The 21,499-nt window shown below is 34.1% G+C and overlaps 1 protein-coding gene across 1 annotated transcript; it reads right to left on the bottom strand.

Moving 5' to 3' along the window:
• Positions 1 to 1,041: 1,041 nt before the first annotated feature.
• LOC145117341 (UPF0481 protein At3g47200-like) lies at positions 1,042 to 4,176 on the bottom strand. The gene is made up of 2 exons (XM_079053638.1): positions 4,062 to 4,176; positions 1,042 to 2,902 (listed from the first exon to the last, which is right to left on the bottom strand). The coding sequence occupies exons 1-2, from the start codon at positions 4,082 to 4,084 to the stop codon at positions 1,441 to 1,443; spliced, it is 1,485 nt and encodes a 494-aa protein (XP_078909764.1). The 5' UTR covers positions 4,085 to 4,176; the 3' UTR covers positions 1,042 to 1,440.
• Between the last annotated feature and the right edge of the window lie 17,323 nt (positions 4,177 to 21,499).

Raw genomic sequence — 21,499 nt, 5'->3', positions numbered from 1 at the left:
TTGAAATTGAAAAATATAATAATTTCCTTTTGAGTAAGTTACTTGTAATTTTAAAAATTGAAATATTCTCTTTTTTTATAAAAAAATAGGAAAAATATTAATCCAAACACACGTTTTTTTTTTTTATTAAATAAGGGACTTTCCATCAAATCACCCTAAGCTTCCTTTAGATCTTTTTTTAAATTAAACTTTTTAGAAAGTTTGTGCTGGATGGGTCCTATAAGCAATAAAAGACTCGATTGCTACAAAATATAATAATATTATACAATTTCATAATTGTTAAGTATTATAGATATGCGTGTGGATTTTAGGCGTGTTCGGTAAAATTAGTTGGTAGTGGGTAGTTTGTAGCGGGTAACTTGTAGCTTGTTGTAGCGTTTTGTTAAATGTTACGTGAAATAACATTTAATTGGATTTGAAACGTTTTGTTTAAACTAAACGCTAGAAGCTTGTAGTGCTGAACGAGACTTTCTGTTCAAAACGGAGCGTTTTGTCAAACGCTAGAAGTTAGAAGCTTTCAAACGCTCCGTGTCAAACACGCTCTTAGATGTTGAAACAATTCGAGTGTGCAACATGGTAGGGTGGCCAGCTGTGTGACCAGTCACGGAGCCAAACCGAAAATCAACTGCGGTCCATCATATAATTAATACAATAAAAATATTGATAACTTTGGAAAATGTTTTTCTTTCGATGATGCAAATTATACAATGGTTTAATAAAGAAATTTGATTACACAAATTACCCAATATGTCTTCATTTCAGAACTAATAAAACTAATAAATTTGTTGGTTGTTTCCATTATCAAAAAAATCTAACATGTTGGTTGTTCCATTTCCGAAATTGTTAAACTTAAAGTAAATTTGTTTATAGTCTATAAAAACAGTTTACAAAATATAAACTAAATATATATACAGATTATTAAACATAAAAGCAGTTTACACAACACAAACTGATAAAATAAACAAAGGACCAATTGCTAGCATAAAAGTCGAAACTAATAAAAACTATCAATATTAACACTAAGCAATTCATAAAACTAAGTAAAAACACAATCACTGTCAAATTATTAACTAATAAATTTTCATGATTCTTTCTTTTTATTTAGTAGGGATCCAATTCCATTTCATGAGTTGGTTTTGAATCTTTCTTGCAAAACCAAATACGTAGCACAGAAGAGACAAGATATGGTTGTGATGAAACTCATGAAAGTTTAAAATCAGTGAAGTGGGTGCCTAGTAATATCAATAAGGGATTATTGACTTAAAAAAAACATATATATTTGGCACAACCAAGTGGAGTGCATGGACCCCATTCCATACACACTAGCTCCTCCACTTCGTGTAACATGAACACCTCCGGATCAAGCAGGTACAACAAATGGCTTAAATAGAATACTGTAGGCATCATCTCATAAGCTTGACAATATCCCGGCTGTAGTCATTAGTCATCTGGCCAGATGGTGAAGTAAGTCTGTAGAAAACTAGTGATTAGAATAGCAGTAGCGACCAATAAAGCCATTGTCTTCCATGGACTGCTAAAGTAGATGTTAATCAACTCCGCCGCCCACGTCTTATACTTGTTATTACAGTGCTTCTCAATTCCTCGTCGGAGCTGGTTAAACATGTGGACATTAACCGCGGGTGCATCAATCTCATCGTACACCTTCACCACATCTTCATCTCGACCAAGACTATGAAGCAATATGTTGTTGTCTCGTAACTCCTTCACGTCATCAGGCCGAATAACCAGTGATTTCATTACACGAATATAAGTCGAAACTCGAAAGTCATTAGGATTATGTGGGCACATCTCGTAAGCGATCATGTTCAAGTAAATAGCTTTTGAATTCGAGTACACCGCTCGACTAACAAGCTCAAGCTCACCATAACAATAATGTGAGTGAAACTTGATGTCTCCATTTGAAGACTCGTCATCGACCTTAGTACATTTCAAGAAAATCCCTTTAGCTTTCAGTTCCGTAACTGACGCAAAAGATCGATTTCGCTTTACATAATTCCATTTTTCATTAGTATCAATGTCCAAGTTTTCTCTCCAATGCCACATGCTCGAATTACTCGATTGAACATGAGCAAAACACGAGGAAAGCGAGATGAAATAGGACCTGTAAAGCTCGAGAAGATGAAGAGGTTGCTTCTTTTCAAGCACATTTTCTTCCTTACCGATGATTTCACCATAGTTCAAGTAGTTAAAAAACCAATTTAAGATCCTTTCGCCTCTATCTTCTGGGAATCGCAAATCCAACAAAACTTGGAGTACTATAAATGGGATTTGGTTCTCGAGCAACAGAATATCACGAGATATATGCGCAAAGCCCAATGCGCCTAAATACTCGTTATTTAGCATCAACATAGTGTTCTGGCTAGCAACACATTCTATAAAGAACAAAATGAAGCAACCATCAAGCAACATCATGCGATTAAACTGCTCGTCATTATATTCATCTGTAGAACCATGGATATAACACTTTCTAGCATCGTGTATCACCTCGAACACCTTGTTGTATAAGTATAACGAATCCATGGAATTATTTTGAGTTCCACAGCTCAAACGATATTCCTCGAGAGTTACAAGCTTGTATTCGTTGGCTGCGGAGAAGTCGTCTCGGTTATGGTGGTAAGGGCCAAGTGAAACCACTGCTGGCTCATAACAATGGCGGTTTCTTTCACCTTTTTCGCCTTTTAAGAGCAATGGATGTACTTTTTGCATTTGTCGTTTGCGTTCTGAATGTTGGGTGTTGTCATTGTCTTCAAAGCAGCCTTCCCACTCCCGGGCAACGTCGTGGATGTTAATCTTGTCGACTGGTTCCGGTTGATTACCTTGCGGTATTTCAACTCTTACATCTTCACTTCCGGACATCTCCATCTCATTTGATTTTTTTTTTCTTTACAAAGAATACCCGTTTTTTCAACAAATAAGAGACTTGCTTATCAAATAAAAATCAACTATCAGCCATAGTAAAAAAAAAGATTTCTTAACATAATTCATTGTTTGATTATCAAATTAAAATATAAGCTTTAAACTTTGATTTTGAAAGTAGACTTTCTAGAAACTTAACTAAATTATAGTAAAATCAATTGTCTTTAAATTTCTGATTTTTAGTCTCATGTTTTTATGTTTATTTTTTCTCTTTGTATTTGTACCTTGTAGCTCTTTGTTTGTTTTAATAAAAATTTTGCCAGCCATACGTAAAAAGAACCTAATTAATAACCTGATTAAGGTAACATAATTCATTATTTGATATGTATTGACTTATTAGCTATTTATAAAAAAATGTATTAACAATTTAACAAACTAATTTAAATTAACCATGCAAGCACATACATTTTGTTTTTTTCTTTCTTATGTCAGGGGTTAGCTAGATTAGAATTTCATTGTATATATGATAATTTTTTTTGAAGTTGTATGATATATGCATTATTATTGTCTAGAATGTAAGATGTGTTGTGTCGTTTAATAGTTATATCTGCTGTCATGCCTAACTATTCTAGGGGTTCAAACATGAAGGTTTTTCTTATGATATGCGGTTAGCGGTTTTTAGTTAATTATCTTGGGTTCTTGTGGGTTTCTTATTAGTTGCGGTCTTGCGGATCCAAAACCAGGAGTGATCCATTTTCCTAGATTGTTAGTCTATCTTTTTTCTTGCATAGTAATACATTCTTTGGATTTAAATATATTGAGGTTATTTTTTCTGTGTATAATATACATATATTATGCGGTTAGTGGTTTTTTACCGTTTCAACAAAAAAAAAAAAAACTATGACTTCCTACAATAATAATACTTCCATGAATTTATCTATATGCATATACTACTATCCCTGTGCATATGACACGATCGTAGATTAGGGCATTGTTTCCTAGGCGATAATCGACTCCATCAAAACCTTTTACAAGTATAAACATAAAGTTTTCTCCACTTAATAATAAACACACATGGAGATACATAAATAAATAAAAAGAGAGTGAAAGAAAGAAAGAAATGGAGATACATAAATAAATACAAAGAAAGTGAAAGAAAGAAAGAGAAACAGCTATACCAATACCTTTGTTTTTCTGTTGAAAGCATGACCTGATGACCTGATTTGCTTGTTTGAAACGAGAGCGAGTCATATAGAAAAACCTTCAGATGCTTAATATATTAATAGCCAAAGTGGAGCTTGCAACAAAAGTGAAGTCTTGCATCAAAAGTCGATATATATATATATATATATATATATATATATATATATATATATATATATATATATATATATATATATATATATATATATATATATATATATATATATATATATATATATATATATATATATATATATATATTGAGATCCGTTGAGAACTCATAGTTTTCCGAGAAACCGAGAATTACAAGTGGACCGTTAGATTAAAATTAACTAATTAGCATGATCGTCATCAAACCAATCATATTTACTGTTTGATTTTTTGTGTTATTGGAAATATTAATAAAAATATCGAAATATTAAAATAACAAATCAAATTTTTGGATTAAAAAAAAAGTTCAAAATTTTAGAAATATGTAGATTTTTCAAAGTCTTTTTTTAGAAAATATGAATTTTTAAAAAAAACTGAACAAAAAATATTTTTTTTAAAAAAACTGCAATTTTTTTAAAAACAGTAAATTTTTAAAAATCAATAAATTTTAAAAAAAATAGATTATTAAAAAAAAACTATAATTTTTTTAACCAAAAAAATCAACGTTTTAGGTACATATATCCATATTTTTTCAAGTGCATATATACATATTTCTTATACCATGATATTCATAAGTAATCATAAAAAAAACCTCATTTTTATGTACTAATTTATAAACACAATAGTACAAGTATTTTATTCGATAAAAAGATAAAATATATAAAAAAAATGTTACAAAGATTCACAGTGTTATTATTTCTTTGTGTCAAGATTTCCAAATTTTCTTCAGTTTATCACTTTTCACCTCTTCAATATTTTCCACAAGTTTTTCCAAATCTACAAGAATTTTTTTTTATTAATGCAAGAACACTCACAACAATGCATATCTATATATCATGTAAGATTCACATGTGATTATATAATGTGATATTCACATATGATTGTATATTTTAAGATTCAAATGCAAAATTCATAAAAAAAAAATTTAAAAATAATTAACAAAGAGCAATCATGCAAAATACATTTGTGCATATAGACGTAATTCATATTAAATTCACTTGTGCTTTATATGTGAATCATATTTAATTCATATGTGAATCACATGTAATTCGTACGTGATTCATTTGTGATTTACATGTGAATCACATTTAATTCACTTGTGATTTACATGTGAATCACATGTAAATCAAATGCTCAAAAGTTGTTGTGTTGTGAACAAAAAGAATTCAAGTTAACCATTATACATAATGAAGAAGTGGTAAATCATCCAATCAAAAAAAGTTAAAAGAAGCATAATTGATAGATTCAAATCATCACATGCACACTAGTTGTAAATAATTGCACCAGATGAGATAATTATTTTACCTTGGTTTTACTATGTCATGACCTCGATGGTTTCAAGAAATCAAACTCCATAATGGTGTATGTGTTACCAAAATTTTAAATTACTGCATCATATAGTGTATGACAACTTCTCCACAGATCCTACAGTTCCATAATATAAATAAATGAGATAACATAACAAACCTTAGTGCATATAAAAATATTGCAAAATACAAGCTAGCGATCGAAACTAGTTATAGACTTTAAGTCTTGAATATCTTCTTTTATAATTTTTATCTACAAAAGACCAAGGATTGCAGCGAAAATTAAATAACTCACAATTAAATCAATTTTGTTGATCATCAATCAAAAACTTTTATTAAACTATAGCAAGTCAAACGTTAAATATTACTAAATTTATAAGGATAAATAAATAGTAAGAGAAAATGTTACCTTACTAACAAGACTAAGAACCAGAACTTGACTTCTAAACCTATACCTATTTCTGCATTCTCGTCACATATTAATGTTAGTAAATTAATAATCATAATCTTAAAGAAGAAAAAAAATGCAAAACATAAATTAATTTTATAAATTATACCACATGAGAACCATATCCATTAGAAACTCCTTCTTTTTGAAGGTTTTCCCTCACCGCCTGTTGCATCCTTACTGTTGTTGTATGATGATGGTCCATGCCTACCACCATGTTTATAGGAGTCTGCATATTTATCTACATAAAATAATTTATTTCTCATTTCTTTATCATAAAGTAAATGAGACTGAGTGCTTTGCGTGTGACTTACACTTTGAGAATCTTGTGCAATCCCAAGAACCACCAGAACGAATCTGGATTAAAAAAAAAAGCAAGGTCTTATGAGTGAGTGCAATGTACATGGTTAGTTAGTTATGGTTATAGAGAGAACCTTGGAAGTGAAGTTCTTAAGTTTGGTTGACTCGCATAGGCAACCAAGGGACCCTTGAGTACAGGATGTTTATTCAATGCTATTTCCAGCTGTGCAGGAGGAAGCTAATAACAAAATTCACATTTCGTAAATCAATCATTTACAAAAACAAAAAAATTTCAATCATATTATTATTACCTGAAGTAGAACCCTGAAAGATTGAGGTTTTATTAGCTGAGCATATTTTAAGAATCCTACCCACAACTTTGGATTCTTCCATATCTGAAGAAAACAATAAATCATTAATTTTGTAGATAAAATATGTAATAATAGTACCAAAATTATAACAATCCTTGTGCCTAACACTCATATTCGACTCTCTCTCTCCCTCTCTCTCTCCCCTCTCTCCCTCCCTCTCTCTCTCTCTCTCTCTCTCTCTCTCCAACCACTCTAAAGTTTTATATAAAGTAATAAATATATATACCCTCTCATGTATTTCTTAAACTCTTATATAAAAAATACTCCATTTGATACATTTTTCCAAGCAAGAAAAAAAATCATGGATTTACAGTAACAAAAGCCTTTGATCAATAGCCATTCCAAGAAAGAAAGCGTGAACAAAGCTTGAAGAGCTTGTATCTACAAGAATTTCAGGAGCCATATGATAAGTATGTCCCTCTTTGGAAACCATAAGACTGAAAATGATCAAAAGGTTGGCAATTTGTATAAAAAAATGGAATGAAATGCATTTGAAGAACCAAAGAACATAAATTGTATATATGTTGCTTTTCACCTTGGTTGCTTCTGAAACAAAATGAACCATAATTTATCTCCCTTGTTCGAATGTTGTTGCTAATATGTGTGCAACCAATGAGCATCTATCTGCATTATTAATGAACCATGAATTCAATATATATATATATATATATATATATATATATATATATATATATATAAAAGTTCAATTAAGAAAATAAAAAAGGTCGAGAATGGGGGAATCATTCTCAGCCAATCATTTATTTTTGCTGCAAAACGCTCCGGCGTACCGGGCCGACGGGGGTTGAGTAATATTCATATATGAATATAGATATATGTGTATTCATATATGAGTACACCACCTCCCTCCGCCACCAACCACCACCACCGCCACCACCAATCACAACTGCTACCACCACCACCAACAACCGCCACTACCCATCGTCGCCATATTCGTATATGAATAATCACTTCCATTATACTAATTCATATATATATATATATATATATATATATATATATATATGAATATACGTATTCATATATGAATATGATCTGTTTAGTCGACCCGGTACTCTGGAGCGCTTAAGCGGAAGATTCAAAATGAGTGACCCTATATATATATATATATATATATATATATATATATATATATATATATATATATATATATATATATATATATATATATATATATATATATATATATATATATATAGGGCCGGTCCATTGATTTTTGATATCCGAGACGAGATAAGATTTTTATGCGCTTATATATGTATTGTACGATGGACGAAACATAAAAATAAAAAATATATATAAACAAAACTACAACAAATTTTATAATCAAACATATTATACAAACAAAAACCTACAAAAATAAGCTAAAAAGATGTTTCATTTATATTTTGAAGTAAAAACATCTTTTATTTTATGAACTTGAAAATTATATTTAACTTTTTTGTTACTATTATTAACCAATTAGTATTCTTCAGTCACTTAATTACATAGTCTATAAAATTGATATCAATATCAAACTTGATAAAAAGAGCACGAGATTTATAAAAAAATCAAATGAGTTAGTGTTCTAATCCGCGGAGATTGGTTCAATTTTATAACTCTATGAAAATATCTTTGTAAAAATACTTGCAAAATGACAACAAAAATAGAATTAGGGTTTAGTTCTTTTGAACTACTTGAAATAAAACTAGAGTTAAACTAAGATTTAAATAGACAATTCAACAAAAATAAGAGTTTGATGTAAAATCAATAAGAGAGAAATTGTTGACTTAAGGGTGAATATATCATTAGGATCCAGTTGTGCAATACTTGTTTTAAATCTTTAATTTGGCTATAGTAATCCAAGAAGCTTGAGATTACCTAGACTTTTCTTAGTTGTTAAAATGGTTAGATAAGCTCATAACAATTTCCTTAGTCAAAGTCACAATTTCCATTAAGCATGTAATTAGTGAAAGTCAACTAGCATTAAGAACTAAAAGTCACTAAATCCAATAGGAGTCAAATGCTTTCACTACCATGTTGGAGAAAATGTTTTTATGATTGTGTGAAGTAAAACCAACACAAAAATCATTTGTTGATTTGTAATTTTAGGATCCTTTACTTAATCAAGAAATTAGCCAACTAATCACCACAAGCACATTTAAACTCATGAATAAAAACATACAAGTAGTAATAAGATGTTAAAATACAAAACATTATCATAAAGATTCAAGAACAAGTTCATGGAGTCTTCAACATTCAACAAACATTTAAAGGATTTCACCAAAGTCAACCAAGTTTAGTTTAGCCTAGCATGGCTAAACTCAAGAAACTAAAGCTAAAGTAAAATGTACCAAACATGTAGCAATATTTAGAGATGAAAAGATGATGCACACCAACCTTCCTCCAACAGCCTTCCAAATGAAATTCTGAAATTACCCCTGCAGTGTTGTGCGTGGCCGCGTAACTGTGCGCAGGTGGGTTGCACGAGTGGTCCCTGATTGTGGGCGTCTTTGAGTTTTGGGCCTCCGCAGCTTAGTCCACTAGCCCAGTTTGAGTCCAATCAGCTCCTAACCCATTTTTCAATTTCTCTTCATTTTAAGCCCAATTTGGTCTCTCCAAATCATCTATAGCTCGTGAACTCGCCCGATCAATAATCTCCGCACGCTCGAATATTCTTCCGTTTCTTGCAAATTTAAAGTTCATTTTCTCCAAGCCTTCAAATAATCAACAAGCCACTCCATGCATCATCTCCACTAGCTATCAAGACCAAAATCCTTGTTGTCCTCCAAGTCCAATCGCTTCCCAAAGATCCCGCTCCGCTAGACTCCTTAAAATCTGCAATTATGCTCACAAAACTAGAAAGTACCCGAAATGGTCATAAAATAACAAAAAGGAAAATTTGCGTGGAAATTAACTAAATTATGAATGAAAAATGCTAAAATAAACTATAAAAAGAAGTAAATAAAATGAAACTACCAAATCACCCCAAGCTTAAACCTTATTTGTCCTCAAGTAAGACAAGACTAAAATGAACTATCCTAATAAAAATAAAAAGAATTGATAGAACCATAGAATCTGATCATAGTTAGTCAACATGGTCAGAATTGATCTTGCTATTATCTCATGAATTTTTCATCTGATGACAATGGAACCATAAACCACAGCCAGGACAACTCCTCTAGGTGAGTAAGGAGGGATTGTCAGTCGCAGCCTCAATGGAACATGCATACAATGAAGAACATCGATAGTAAGCAGAAAGTAGATGGATGGGCTCGTGTGGGGCTCTTCTTTAAGTGTACACTCTTATCACGAAAGTTGCATGATCTCACGTCTGTCGGCCACTCTCAATTGTGAGTAAGTTTCATCGCTTTGGCACCATTGTAGGAATCAGTTCACTTAGTGTTGGCCCGAACCTCCCGTAGTATCCGAATCGACAGACTCCCTAACATCACCAATTTGCGAAAAAACAACTCGATTTATATACAATAAGACAAACATATATAAATGAATATCAAACGCCGGGTGACCAAAATGTAGGAAAATTTGTTCAATAATTGAACCGGTCACCCCTCTAAGATGATCGCAGCCTGGAATTTACTTGCTTGAGCTTCTCGTTTTTTTTCTTTCTTTTTTTTAAACACAAGATACTTGAAGATAATGCACTAACATATCGAAATTTTTATCAAGAAACTTTTTGACTTGAAATTTGGTTCCCAAAAGTATGTAAGTGGAACTGAAAGATAATAATAATCTGAATGGTTTAAATTGTGAAAATGACCATGTGTGGAGCATAGAGATGTAGGCTCCTTTCCAAACTTGTGATTTTCCAAATATAATGAAAATGCCCAAATGTGGGCTAAAAGACTCTCTAAAATCCTAAGGAAATCGCAAAATAAAAAAAATATGGTGATGTAAAGAGATCGGATATGAATTCAATTCGGGGACAAGCGCCAATGCTTCATCCTGACAATTCAAACATGATTAAGTGCGATCCTCTCAGCGGTATGGACCACAGGTTAAAAACATCCATTGCTATAGTATATCCTACCGTTGTTAGTGTTGCATGCATAATTCTTCATGAAACTACCTGGCCATGATCACTTACCCATTTAAGTTGCAGCAGTTGATCCCAAATATGATGTCCCAAACTGCGGCCTAATGTTCCCGGTTCGATGGGTGAGATAGCAACAAGATCCTGGACCAATAATGATACAATAACTATGAACATGTTCCATGGCATCCAAGGGGGTAAGAATAAACAGAAACAAAAATGCATGAATGCTAGTGCCCTAAGCTAAATGTTATGCAAAAATGAAAAGTGGAAAAGAAGAAAATAATTTTTTTTTGGAATTTTATAAAATAATAAAAAAATGAATGCAAATTAGCTTAAAACTAATATGATATGCAACCTAACTAAAAAAATGCATGAAAAAGTAAAAGGAAATACCGCACCCCAAGCTTAAGGACAATCATTCTCCTTAATGCTTAAGGTAAGGGCAAAAATGACCTAAATCGGAGGATCGGGCAGCGAAAAGTGTCCGTGGCGGTGGTTACGTGAAATTTCGACCGATAGAACTTTGGCGATCTTGATTTTTCCGACGAGGTGGGTGTTTGGGAGCTTATGTTCTTGAGAGAAATAGAGTTTGAGGGAAGAACTTGATTAACACAAGGGAGAAATGAAGAAGAAGGTTGCATTCATAGTTTATATGGTCAACAAAAGTCAACAAGTCAACCCACTTAAAGATATGGTCAAAGATGGTAAAATATCGTCAAAAAGGGTCCAAAGGCGCGTGGGTCATGCAAAAGGGGCACGCGGCCGCGCAGACCTTTCAGTTAAATTTGTTGATTTTTGCAAGCATCTTCATTCGATCAGGTCCACCCACGCAGACTACCCGCGCAACAGCACACACCCGTGAAACCTACCCGCGCACTCCACCCGCGCAGCAGCACGTGCCCGCGCAATTTGCAGTTCCTTATCGTTTTTTTGCTTCACTTTTTTCCATTTCTTCGCATTTTCTTGGATTGGAAGGCCCCAAACATATGAAAATACTTAATTCCTTCAAAGACAACTCCTTGAGGATCCCAAAAACATCTTCAAACTTCCTTATGCGAATTTAAAAACACAAAAGCACAATGCTTTCTAAAAATGCCCTTCTTTAACGTCTTTGGCGAGACGCCTCCAAACTTCACTTTAACACTTTGGGGCGTCCAAATGGATGACATCTTGGACATTTGAATCAAAACCTTCGTAGAACAACTTTAATCGATGTCCATTAACCTTGCAAATTTGCCCCATGTCGACATTTTTTAATTTCCACGCCTCCATTGGGACTCTTTTCTTGTATTTGACTTTCTTTTTACGGGAGAACCATACTGGACTTAGACCTTTGATAATAGAAACCATCCAACCACATTCTTTCTTGTACTTGTTCAGCATGGTGACCAACTCTTCCCTCTTTGACATTGTGGTTGAGTAGGTTACCGGTTGGGCGTCTTCTTTCTCGGGATACATATCCTTTGAAGGGTCCGACAAATTTATCGTTTTCGGCTCTTGTGGTTGTTCTACCACTGGAGTTAGTTTCTCAATGGTAGTGGGTGGCTCAACCTCTCTTTCGTTAATTTCATTGACAACTTTCTCAATTTCTTCCTCATCTTTGACAGCCTCTTCCACTTCTCTTTCTTCTTCCTCTTCTTCATATAACACTCGTAGGCCATCAAAACTTTTCTCATCTTTCAAAGGAATGGAACATGCGCTATGCGATGAGATCTCTTCAGATGTTACTTTGTCTTGAGCTTCCATTATACTCATTGATTGAGCAATTTATGTTATTTGTTGCTTTAAGAATTTGAGGCCAACTTGGGTTGTTTCCTGGAAAATTTGGGTAGAAGTGGCAATTATTTTCACAATGTCCTCTAAGGACATGCTTGGCATTTCAGTTTGTTGAGGAGGGTAAGGATATGGTTGTTGTAACTGTGGAGTTTCTTGGTATTGGTTATTTCCCCAAGCTTGGTTGTTTTCCCACCATTGATCATGTTGAGAATGATCATAACTCCATTGGTTTGACCAGTAGTAGCTTCCATTCTCTTTCACTTCTTCCCATCTTCCTTGTAAATATGGACACATGTCGGAATGATGTCCATTTTGGGCGCAAAAATCGGAAAGAAGAGGCATGGGCTGCACACTTTGGTCACTTTCAATCATCAAAACTAATTGAGCTAGCTTAGAAAGTTGATATTCAATACAAGGAGTGTTCATTTCCAAGCCATACTTTTTTTTTAAAATTTCGGGATTGTAAATTAGAGTACCTGTACGATGAGATCTGGACATAGAGAAACAAATTGATTAAAAATAAACCAATCCCCAACAACGACGCCAAAATTTGGTGGTTAATAACCTTAAATCTTTTACACTAAAATAGTGTATAGTGGTAAAGGGGTTGAATCCGCTGAGATTGGTTCAATTTTATAATTCTATGAAAATCTCTTTGTAAAAATACTTGCAAAATGACAATAAAAATAAAATTGGGGGTTTAGTTCTTTTGAAATACATGAAATAAAACTAGAGTTAAACTAAGATTTAAATAGACAATTCAACAAAAATAAGAGTTTGATGTAAAATCAATAAGAGAGAAATGGTTGACTTAAGGTTTCCTCACATGAACATTTGGTGATTATATCATTGAGTAAATTACACGAATGGTCCCTATGGTTTGGGGTAATTTGCGCGCTTGGTCCCTAACTTATTTTTTTAACTCGGAAAGTCCCTACTGTTTGTTTTTGTTACGCGCTTGGTCCCCACTGTTTGTTTTTGTTACGTGCTTGGTCCCTGTCTTACCTAAAAAGACTATTATTTAAATAGGGAAAAAGGGAGGGGTATGTAAGGTAAGGTGAGGGGGAAGGGTTAGGGGTGTGTTTATTTAAATAAATTAAAAAATCAAGGGAAAAATAGTTTTTTAGGTAAGATAGGGACCAAGCGCGTAACAAAAACAAACAGTAGGGACCTTCTGAGTTAAAAAACTAAGTTAGGGACCAAACACACAAATTACCCTAAACTATAGGGACCATTCATGTAATTTACTCTATATCATTAGAATCCAATTGTGCAATTTTAAATCTTTAATTTGGCTATAGTAATCCAAGAAGCTTGAGATTACCTAGACTTTTCTTAGTTGTTAAAATGGTTAGAGAAGCTCATAATAATTTTCTTAATTAAAGTCACAATTTCCATTAAGCATGTAATTAGTGAAAGTCAACAAACATTAAGAACCAAAAAGTCACCAAATCCAAGAGGAGTCAAATACTTTCACTACCATGTTAGAGAAAATGTTTTTATGATTGTGTGAAGATTTGCATTTTTTGTTGTACTCTTTTTCCCTGTTAAACTCCTAGGAAGTTGATGGGGAGATCTCTTTGGAAGAAGTAAGCTATATTATCACACATTTTTTGTTTTATACAAAAATTATTGATTTAATATATCTAATTTTAATAATTGGGGTTTTTTTCAAGGCCTGCTCATTAATGTCAAAATTTCTTCAACTATAAATTGGATACGCAAAGAACATAAAGAACAAAGATTGTCTTAATGTAAAAGTTATTTATTTACCTAATTGGATCAGAGTTTCAGTAGGTTGGATGCTGAAAACTATATATTTATGGACCGGTGTTCTTCACGACCATTCTCACCCTAGATTAATCAAAAGGAATGGTATTTGCTAATCGATTTTGGTTTTTTGTCTGTCTCCCCTGTTTTGATAAACAAGCATGTTTGTAAAATTTGATATTTGAGTTTATGTTGGCTTTGCAGCTGCTAGGTGTAATGATCCATCAGCTAATGATTTGCTTGCTTTAATGCTAAATCAGCTTCATCATTTTTTGAAGTAGACTCGATGAAAGTAGAAATAAATTCCAATGATGTTCTTGATGGCACTGATGTGAATGCCAAACTTCTTCTCAATATCATACATGATATCCTCTAACATTTTGTCATCAGTATATCACTAATATATACATCTATTAATCTCGATTACAGCTCTGATGCTTTGTGGTTCTTTTATCTAGATCAAATAGAGATAAACCAGCTGGAAAACCACATTAGACCAAGCCATTGTGATGTGCCCTTCACTGTATCATATAGTTGACAAACTTGCAAGCGAGGTATCTAAAAGTGTAATAATATATTTTTATCTATTGTATAAAAAATATAAAATTTCAGGTGATGTTAAACTGCTTAGCGGTTACAGATAAACCAGATAGAAAGGCACATACGACAGCTATAATCAGATTGGACCAAAATTTTTGTAAAACTCAAAGGGATAAGACTAGACCGAGCTCTTTTTAATTGTTTATTTTCATTTTAATGATTAAATAAATTATGTTAAATAGCAATGTACTTGGTCTTTTTGACAAATATAGGCAATGTGCCCAACTAGCTAAAAGCTTTGTAGTTTTGCTCCTTAGTTCAAGGTTGCATATTTAATTTGATATTTGGAATCTCTATTATAAGGAGCAAGTTTGATACGAGACTTTGAAATAAGGATCAAAATCCGAAAGTCTACCTGCTCCCCCTCCCTCACAAGAAAAAGACAGAAAATCTGAGATTTAAACATTTTTAACGAAATTGGTCCACACACACAGACACACTATGTGGCAACTTAGGTGGAATGACATATTTTTCCTTCGAGGTATACTGCATGACTTGAAGTCTTACTATTTTACTACTTTTTGCTTATATGCAGGCATACGATATGGCAGATAGTTGGAATTTATGTGGGTTTAATCACTATACAAAATAGCTTAGTAGGGAAGTGTGATTTTAATTAGTACTAATGGTAAAGCCAATACTTTACTCAAAATGGTAGTTTTGTATTTTTTCACATGGTGTGGGCTCTTTTACTACCAATCCCAACTATTTGTATATTTATATGTTTGGTTTTGTAGTGTCTATGTTGATTGATTATATTACTGAATAAAGTGGCAGTAAACTTGAATGTATTCTCAAAGTGGAAACAATGATTCAGTGATTGTGAAGTCCAACGAACAACGTTGACGCTTCTTAATAAACTGGATGGATTCGAAGCATAAGCAAGTAATGCCTTATGTGATGGAGTACTTTTGAGTTTTGAGGCTTAATGGCCTAAAATTTGAAATTCAATGTAAAATGGAGTGCTTCTGATATTCTGCAAGGAATGTCTTGGGTCATCCCTCTAAGATGGGTAGTATGCATAATCATGGGCCAGTAAATCACCCTATGCTAAAGTTATAAACAATATGTAGAAGTATAGAGATGTTTTAGTTTGTGTATACAGTGATATAATGCTTAGCAACTGTCTTATAAGACTTATTTTCAAGTAGTTTCATCTAAGCATTTGAATTGTATATAGTTGGTATTTGTAAGATAAAAGTGGTAATTATATCCATAAGAGTTTTGATTGTAGGTTTTCACCTAATTAAAAGTTGTACGTAACTACTCAAACTAAGATTATAAAAGTTGTCTGTAACTACTCAAACTGTGATTATTAAAGGCTTTTATATTAACCGCTTTATTTTAAGTTTCTTGATTAACCGCTTCATATAAAATTCCATACTAACAATATATTATTGTTTTATATTGATAAAAAATATCTCAAATTATTTAACTTTAAGTTTGTAAATTATACATGTAGTAAACTATAATTGGATATTTTCATATATTTGTTTATTCCACAGTATCTTATTTTATTATGGTCTTTTCCAACATTATATTTTAAAAATCTCTTTAAATAAAACAATACCATAAAAATATATAAGAAAAAATGAAAGTGGATGCTATATATGCACACATTAATTGAAAATACAATGTTTTTTAAATATCATAATCATTGAAGAAGATTAATGATAAAAAAAACCTTTTATTTTTATTACATTTTCACAGAAAAGGTCTTCGTAGTTTAAAAAGCAACATTTTAGTTCAAAAATTTAACAATTACGTTCCTAACTCCATAAGTTTATGCAATGTTGTAGTTTTTGTGTCTATGTATCATGTTCGAGTTGCTATATAAAACTAGACAGTTATAGTATTGTACTATTATGGATGGGTTTGAATTGAATGGATTCAGTCATATATTTAATTATTGTTAGTGAACATTTAACATATATCCAAGTGGGTTGAGTATGAGAGATTGAGAGTTTTAAGATTGCCTTGAATCGGTTTTTTAACACACACTGATTTATTTGGTGTAGTAAACTATTTGTGCAAAAAAATTAATCGTCTCTAGAAAACTAATTTCTAAAAATAACTGTATGCACCCGTCGCTTGGCGCGGGTAAACGGCTGGTACCTTAATAAACATTTAGCCTCAAATATTGAATTTTAAGAGGTACAAAATCAAATGCGAGTTGTACAATGAATTTATACATTGAATCTTATTTAGTCAAACGTTGAATACATAGTGTCACTTTTATCCCTTAAAAATCTACACCTAAGTAATGTGAATCAAACTGAATCGATCAAAATGAAGACTTATTCCCAATCTGTTCCTTGAAATAGGGGATTTGAGTCCCTTTTCTCGTGTTTCTCTTCCGTTTATAAAGAAACGTTTCCACCACCACCAGAATCAATTCCAACAAATAGAGAATCGTTGTTGCCTACACGATGTTAGTCTGTTTTAGATGTGTCATGGATGGTTCTCTCTCGATCTCTCTCCATCTATTTCTCTTCTCAAAATCACTAACGCCACCTTCTCTTCCCCACCATCGGATCCCTATAAACTACCTCCTTTATCGGCGACTTCTGGTTTATATTGGTGGAGATAGAGGGGGGATTTGATCAAGCATATCAGATTGTGTTATTTCACAGCCATTAGTAACCCCCACCAGAGAACCATCACAATCTACCCTTTCCATTGTCGGCATATATCTCTTTAGTTAAAAATCCCCAATTGCCACCGTGAAGACCAACTACATGTGGTTCTTGAGATGGTTCTACTTGCAACATATATAAAAATATTCAGTAGTTTGAAAATTTTGGTGCTTATAATGGTAAGATTTCACATCTATCGTCTATTATTTTGATAAATTCCTTCCCGTTTCTCAGAATTTCTCCCATATCTTCATGTTCTCTGTTAACAAATCCAAGATATAACGCCTATTTGAAGCAACCTTGCTTTTTGTTTTGAATTAAAACTCACACTTTCAAGATTTATCAACTAAAAGGAAAGCAATATACAACATATTTGTTTTGGTTTAATACATACTTTTTTTTATTGTCACACCCCAAACTGGAACGGCGGAAACGTTCGGGGGCGGAGAACGTCATGTACAGTATCACAGCAATGCATAATAGTAATCAAAGTACAACAACCATTGTATTTACAAAGTTATAAGTTTTACATTTGTGTTCAAAACATAGTATATATGACACTAAAAGTACAAGTTTAAAAGGCATGAGTTTATAGAGCTCCGTCTTCTCAAAAGCTGTGGATGTACTTCTCTACTGATTCCCTGAGAATACAAGTAGTTTTGAAAAGGTGTCAGCTTCTTTGAGAGAGAATGGATAGTTTTCAGCTGATATGTGAAGAACTGAGAGAAGATTTCAGTCTTCATTAATATATAGGTGCGAGTTCTCGGATGTAAACACAACCCGAAGCGAGGGTTCGCGACTGTGAACTCAAACCGATGAGATAAGCCTTCTAGAAACCGCCTCGCAGTTTATAGTCCGGAGGTTTGCGGATACGAAGGTCATTTGCGGCTGCGAAGGCTGTTTGCGGCCTTTCGTTTGTGGTCCGAAGAAAGAAGGAAAAAACGAGGGTTTTCGATTGGTGCGAGATTTCTCGGTTCTTCTTGGTTTTTCACTTCTTATTTATACAACACTTTACTAAGTGTTTAAGTGTATCAAATATATTAATTTTAACTTTGTTAAAATAACAATTCACTAAGTTTGACTTTTATTTGATGGATTTGACTTGAGTTGACTTTTGTTGACTTTTACAAAGTAGAAAATAGCGGGATGTTACATTATCCCCCCGTTAGATGGAATTTTGTCCCGAAATTAAGACTATAAAGATACAATAAAACTAGGGAAAGAGATGTGGATACTTCTGTTTCATTTGATCCTCCCGTTCCCAAGTGAATTCAGGTCCTCTTTTTGCATTCCAGCGAACCTTCACTATCGGGATACGACTTTGTTTAGTTCTCTTGATTTCCCTATCTAGTATTTCTATTGGTTCTTCTACAAAATTAAGGCTCTCGTTTATCTCGATTTCTTCGAGTGGAATAACAAGAGTCTCGTCGGACAAACACTTCTTGAGATTAGAGACATGAAAAGTGGGATGAATGTTACTGAGTTCATGCGGTAGATTGAGTTTGTAAGCAACCAGACCAATTCTAGCAATGATCTGGAATGGTCCAATGTACCTTGGATTCAGTTTTCCACATTTACCAAAACATATCATTCCTTTCCAGGGTGAGACCTTCAACAGAACGCGGTCACCAACCTGGAATTCCAAGGGTTTTCGTCGTTTATCCGCATAACTCTTCTGTCTATCTCGAGAAGCTTTCAACCGTTCCCGGATTTGGACAATCTTTTATGTGGTTTCACGAATGATCTCGGGACCGGTTAGAGTACTATCAGGTACTTGGTTCTTGGCTAGTTCCGTATCGCCCACTTCAGCCCAGCACAGAGGGGATCTGCACTTACGGCCATAGAGAGCTTCAAAGGGTGCAACTTTGATGCTAGTATGATAGTTGTTGTTGTAGGAGAATTCAACAAGTGGTAAATGGATATCCCAAGCTTTACCAAAATCTATCACACAAGCCCTTACCATGTTTTCCAGTGTTTGAATTGTTCTCTCGCTTTGCCCATCAGTCTGAGGATGGTATGCTGTACTCATGTCAAGATTTGTTCCCACAGATTTTTGCAATGATTGCCAAAACCGCGAGGTAAATCTACTATCTCGGTTAGAGATAATAGATATTGGCACACCATGCAATCGTACTATCTCTTTAATGTACGTTTTTATTAACTTTTCCATTTTATCTGTTTCTTTTATTGGCAGGAAGTGTGTGGATTTGGTTAATCTATCGACAATAACCCAAATGGTGTCATGACCACCCGTTGTCCTGGGTAACTTGGTTATGAAATCCATTGTAATCCGCTCCCACTTCCACTCAGGTATTTCTGGCTGTTGAAGTAAACCTGAGGGCTTTTGATATTCTACTTTGACTTTGGCTCAAGTTAGACACTTGCCCACAAAAGTAGCTATCTCGGCTTTCATGTTTGGCCACCAATAGAGTTTCTTTAGGTCCATATACATCTTGTATGAACCCGGGTGAATGGAGTATCGAGTTTTATGGGCTTCGTTCATGACAACATCTATGTAGCCACCAAACTTCGGTGTCCAAATTCGATTCATGAAATAACGTACTCCATCACCCTTGATTTCCAAGTTCTTTTCCATTCCCCTTAAGGCTTCACCTGTCATGTTCTCAGGTTTCAAGGCTTCCAGCTGAGCCTCCTTGATCTGTGTAGATAGGTGGGAGTGGATAGTCATGGTCAGAGACTTTACTCGGCGGCCCGAGTACTCTTTCCGACTAAGGGCATCTGCTACCACATTGGCCTTGCTGGGGTGATAACGAATCTCACATTCATAATCATTTAGTAGCTCTACCCATCGTAGTTGTCTCATGTTGAGTTCTTTCTGATCAAAGATATGCTGAAGGCTTTTATGATCAGTAAAGACTGTGCATTTTGTACCGTACAGGTAATGTCTCCAGATCTTCAAGGCAAAAACCACCGCTCCCAGTTCGAGATCGTGTGTAGTATAATTGACTTCATGGTTCTTAAGATATATCGATGCATAGGATATAACCTTTCCTCTCTGCATAAGAACGCAACCTAGCCCTTGCTTGGACGCATCACAGTAAACTACAAAATCTTCCGTCCCTTCTGGGAGGGACAGGATCGGTGCACTGCAAAGGGCTTGCTTTAGTGTCTGGAAAGCATCTTCTTGTTTTTCCTCCCATTCGAATGTCATACCTTTTTGGGTCAAGGTGGTGAGTGGCTTTGCGATCTTTGAAAAATTCTGAATGAATCTCCTGTAATAGCCAACGAGACCTAGAAACTGACGAATTTCTGTTGGGGTTCGTGGGGTCGCCCAACTTTCGATAACCTTGATCTTGGAGGGATCAACATGTATCCCATTCTTGCTGACTACATGACATAGGAATTCCACCTTTTGAATCCATAATTCACATTTTGAGAACTTCACGTACAATTTCTCTGCCCTTAAAGTTTCCAAGACTTGTCGCAAGTGTTGGCTGTGTTCTTCCTTACTTTGGGAATAGACCAGTATATCGTCAATGAAGACTATAACGAACTTGTCTAAGTAAGGTCGACACACTCGATTCATCAGGTCCATGAATACTGCGGGCGCATTCGTTAGACCAAAGGGCATCACTACGAATTCGTAGTGACTATAGTGAGTTCTGAAAGCAGTCTTTGGAATGTCGGCCTTCTGGACTCGTAGCTGATGGTATCCTGATCATAGGTCAATCTGGGAGAAGAAACTAGCTCCTTGAAATTGATCGAAAAGGTCATCTATCTGTGGTAAAGGGTATCAGTTTTTAATAGTAAGTTTGTTTAATTCCCGGTAGTGTATGCACATGCGAAACGATCCATCCTTCTTTTTCACGAACAAGACTGGTGCTCCCCAAGGTGAGAAGCTTGGTCTTATGAAGCCTTTACTGAGAAGTTCGTTCAACTGGCTGGATAGTTCGGGCATTTCTGAAGGTGCAAGACGGTATAGGGATTTAGCTACAGGGGTATCTCCGGGAATTAAGTCGATTCGGAATTCGACTTGGCGTTCAGGA

Source organism: Lactuca virosa, chromosome 5 (assembly GCF_052849685.1).
Source record: "Lactuca virosa cultivar CGN04683 chromosome 5, Lactuca_virosa_CGN04683_v6, whole genome shotgun sequence".
Classification (NCBI taxonomy): domain Eukaryota; kingdom Viridiplantae; phylum Streptophyta; class Magnoliopsida; order Asterales; family Asteraceae; genus Lactuca; species Lactuca virosa.
The sequence above is the reverse complement of the archived record's forward strand: the minus strand, read 5'-3'. Positions and strand labels throughout refer to the sequence as shown.

Coding starts and splice junctions, on each gene's coding strand:
- LOC145117341 (XM_079053638.1), bottom strand. CDS start 4,084: ATGCTTTCAACAGAAAAACAAAG. Junction 2,903..4,061: donor CTTTCAACAGAAAAACAAAG/GTATTGGTATAG, acceptor TTCTTTGTAAAG/AAAAAAAAAATCAAATGAGA.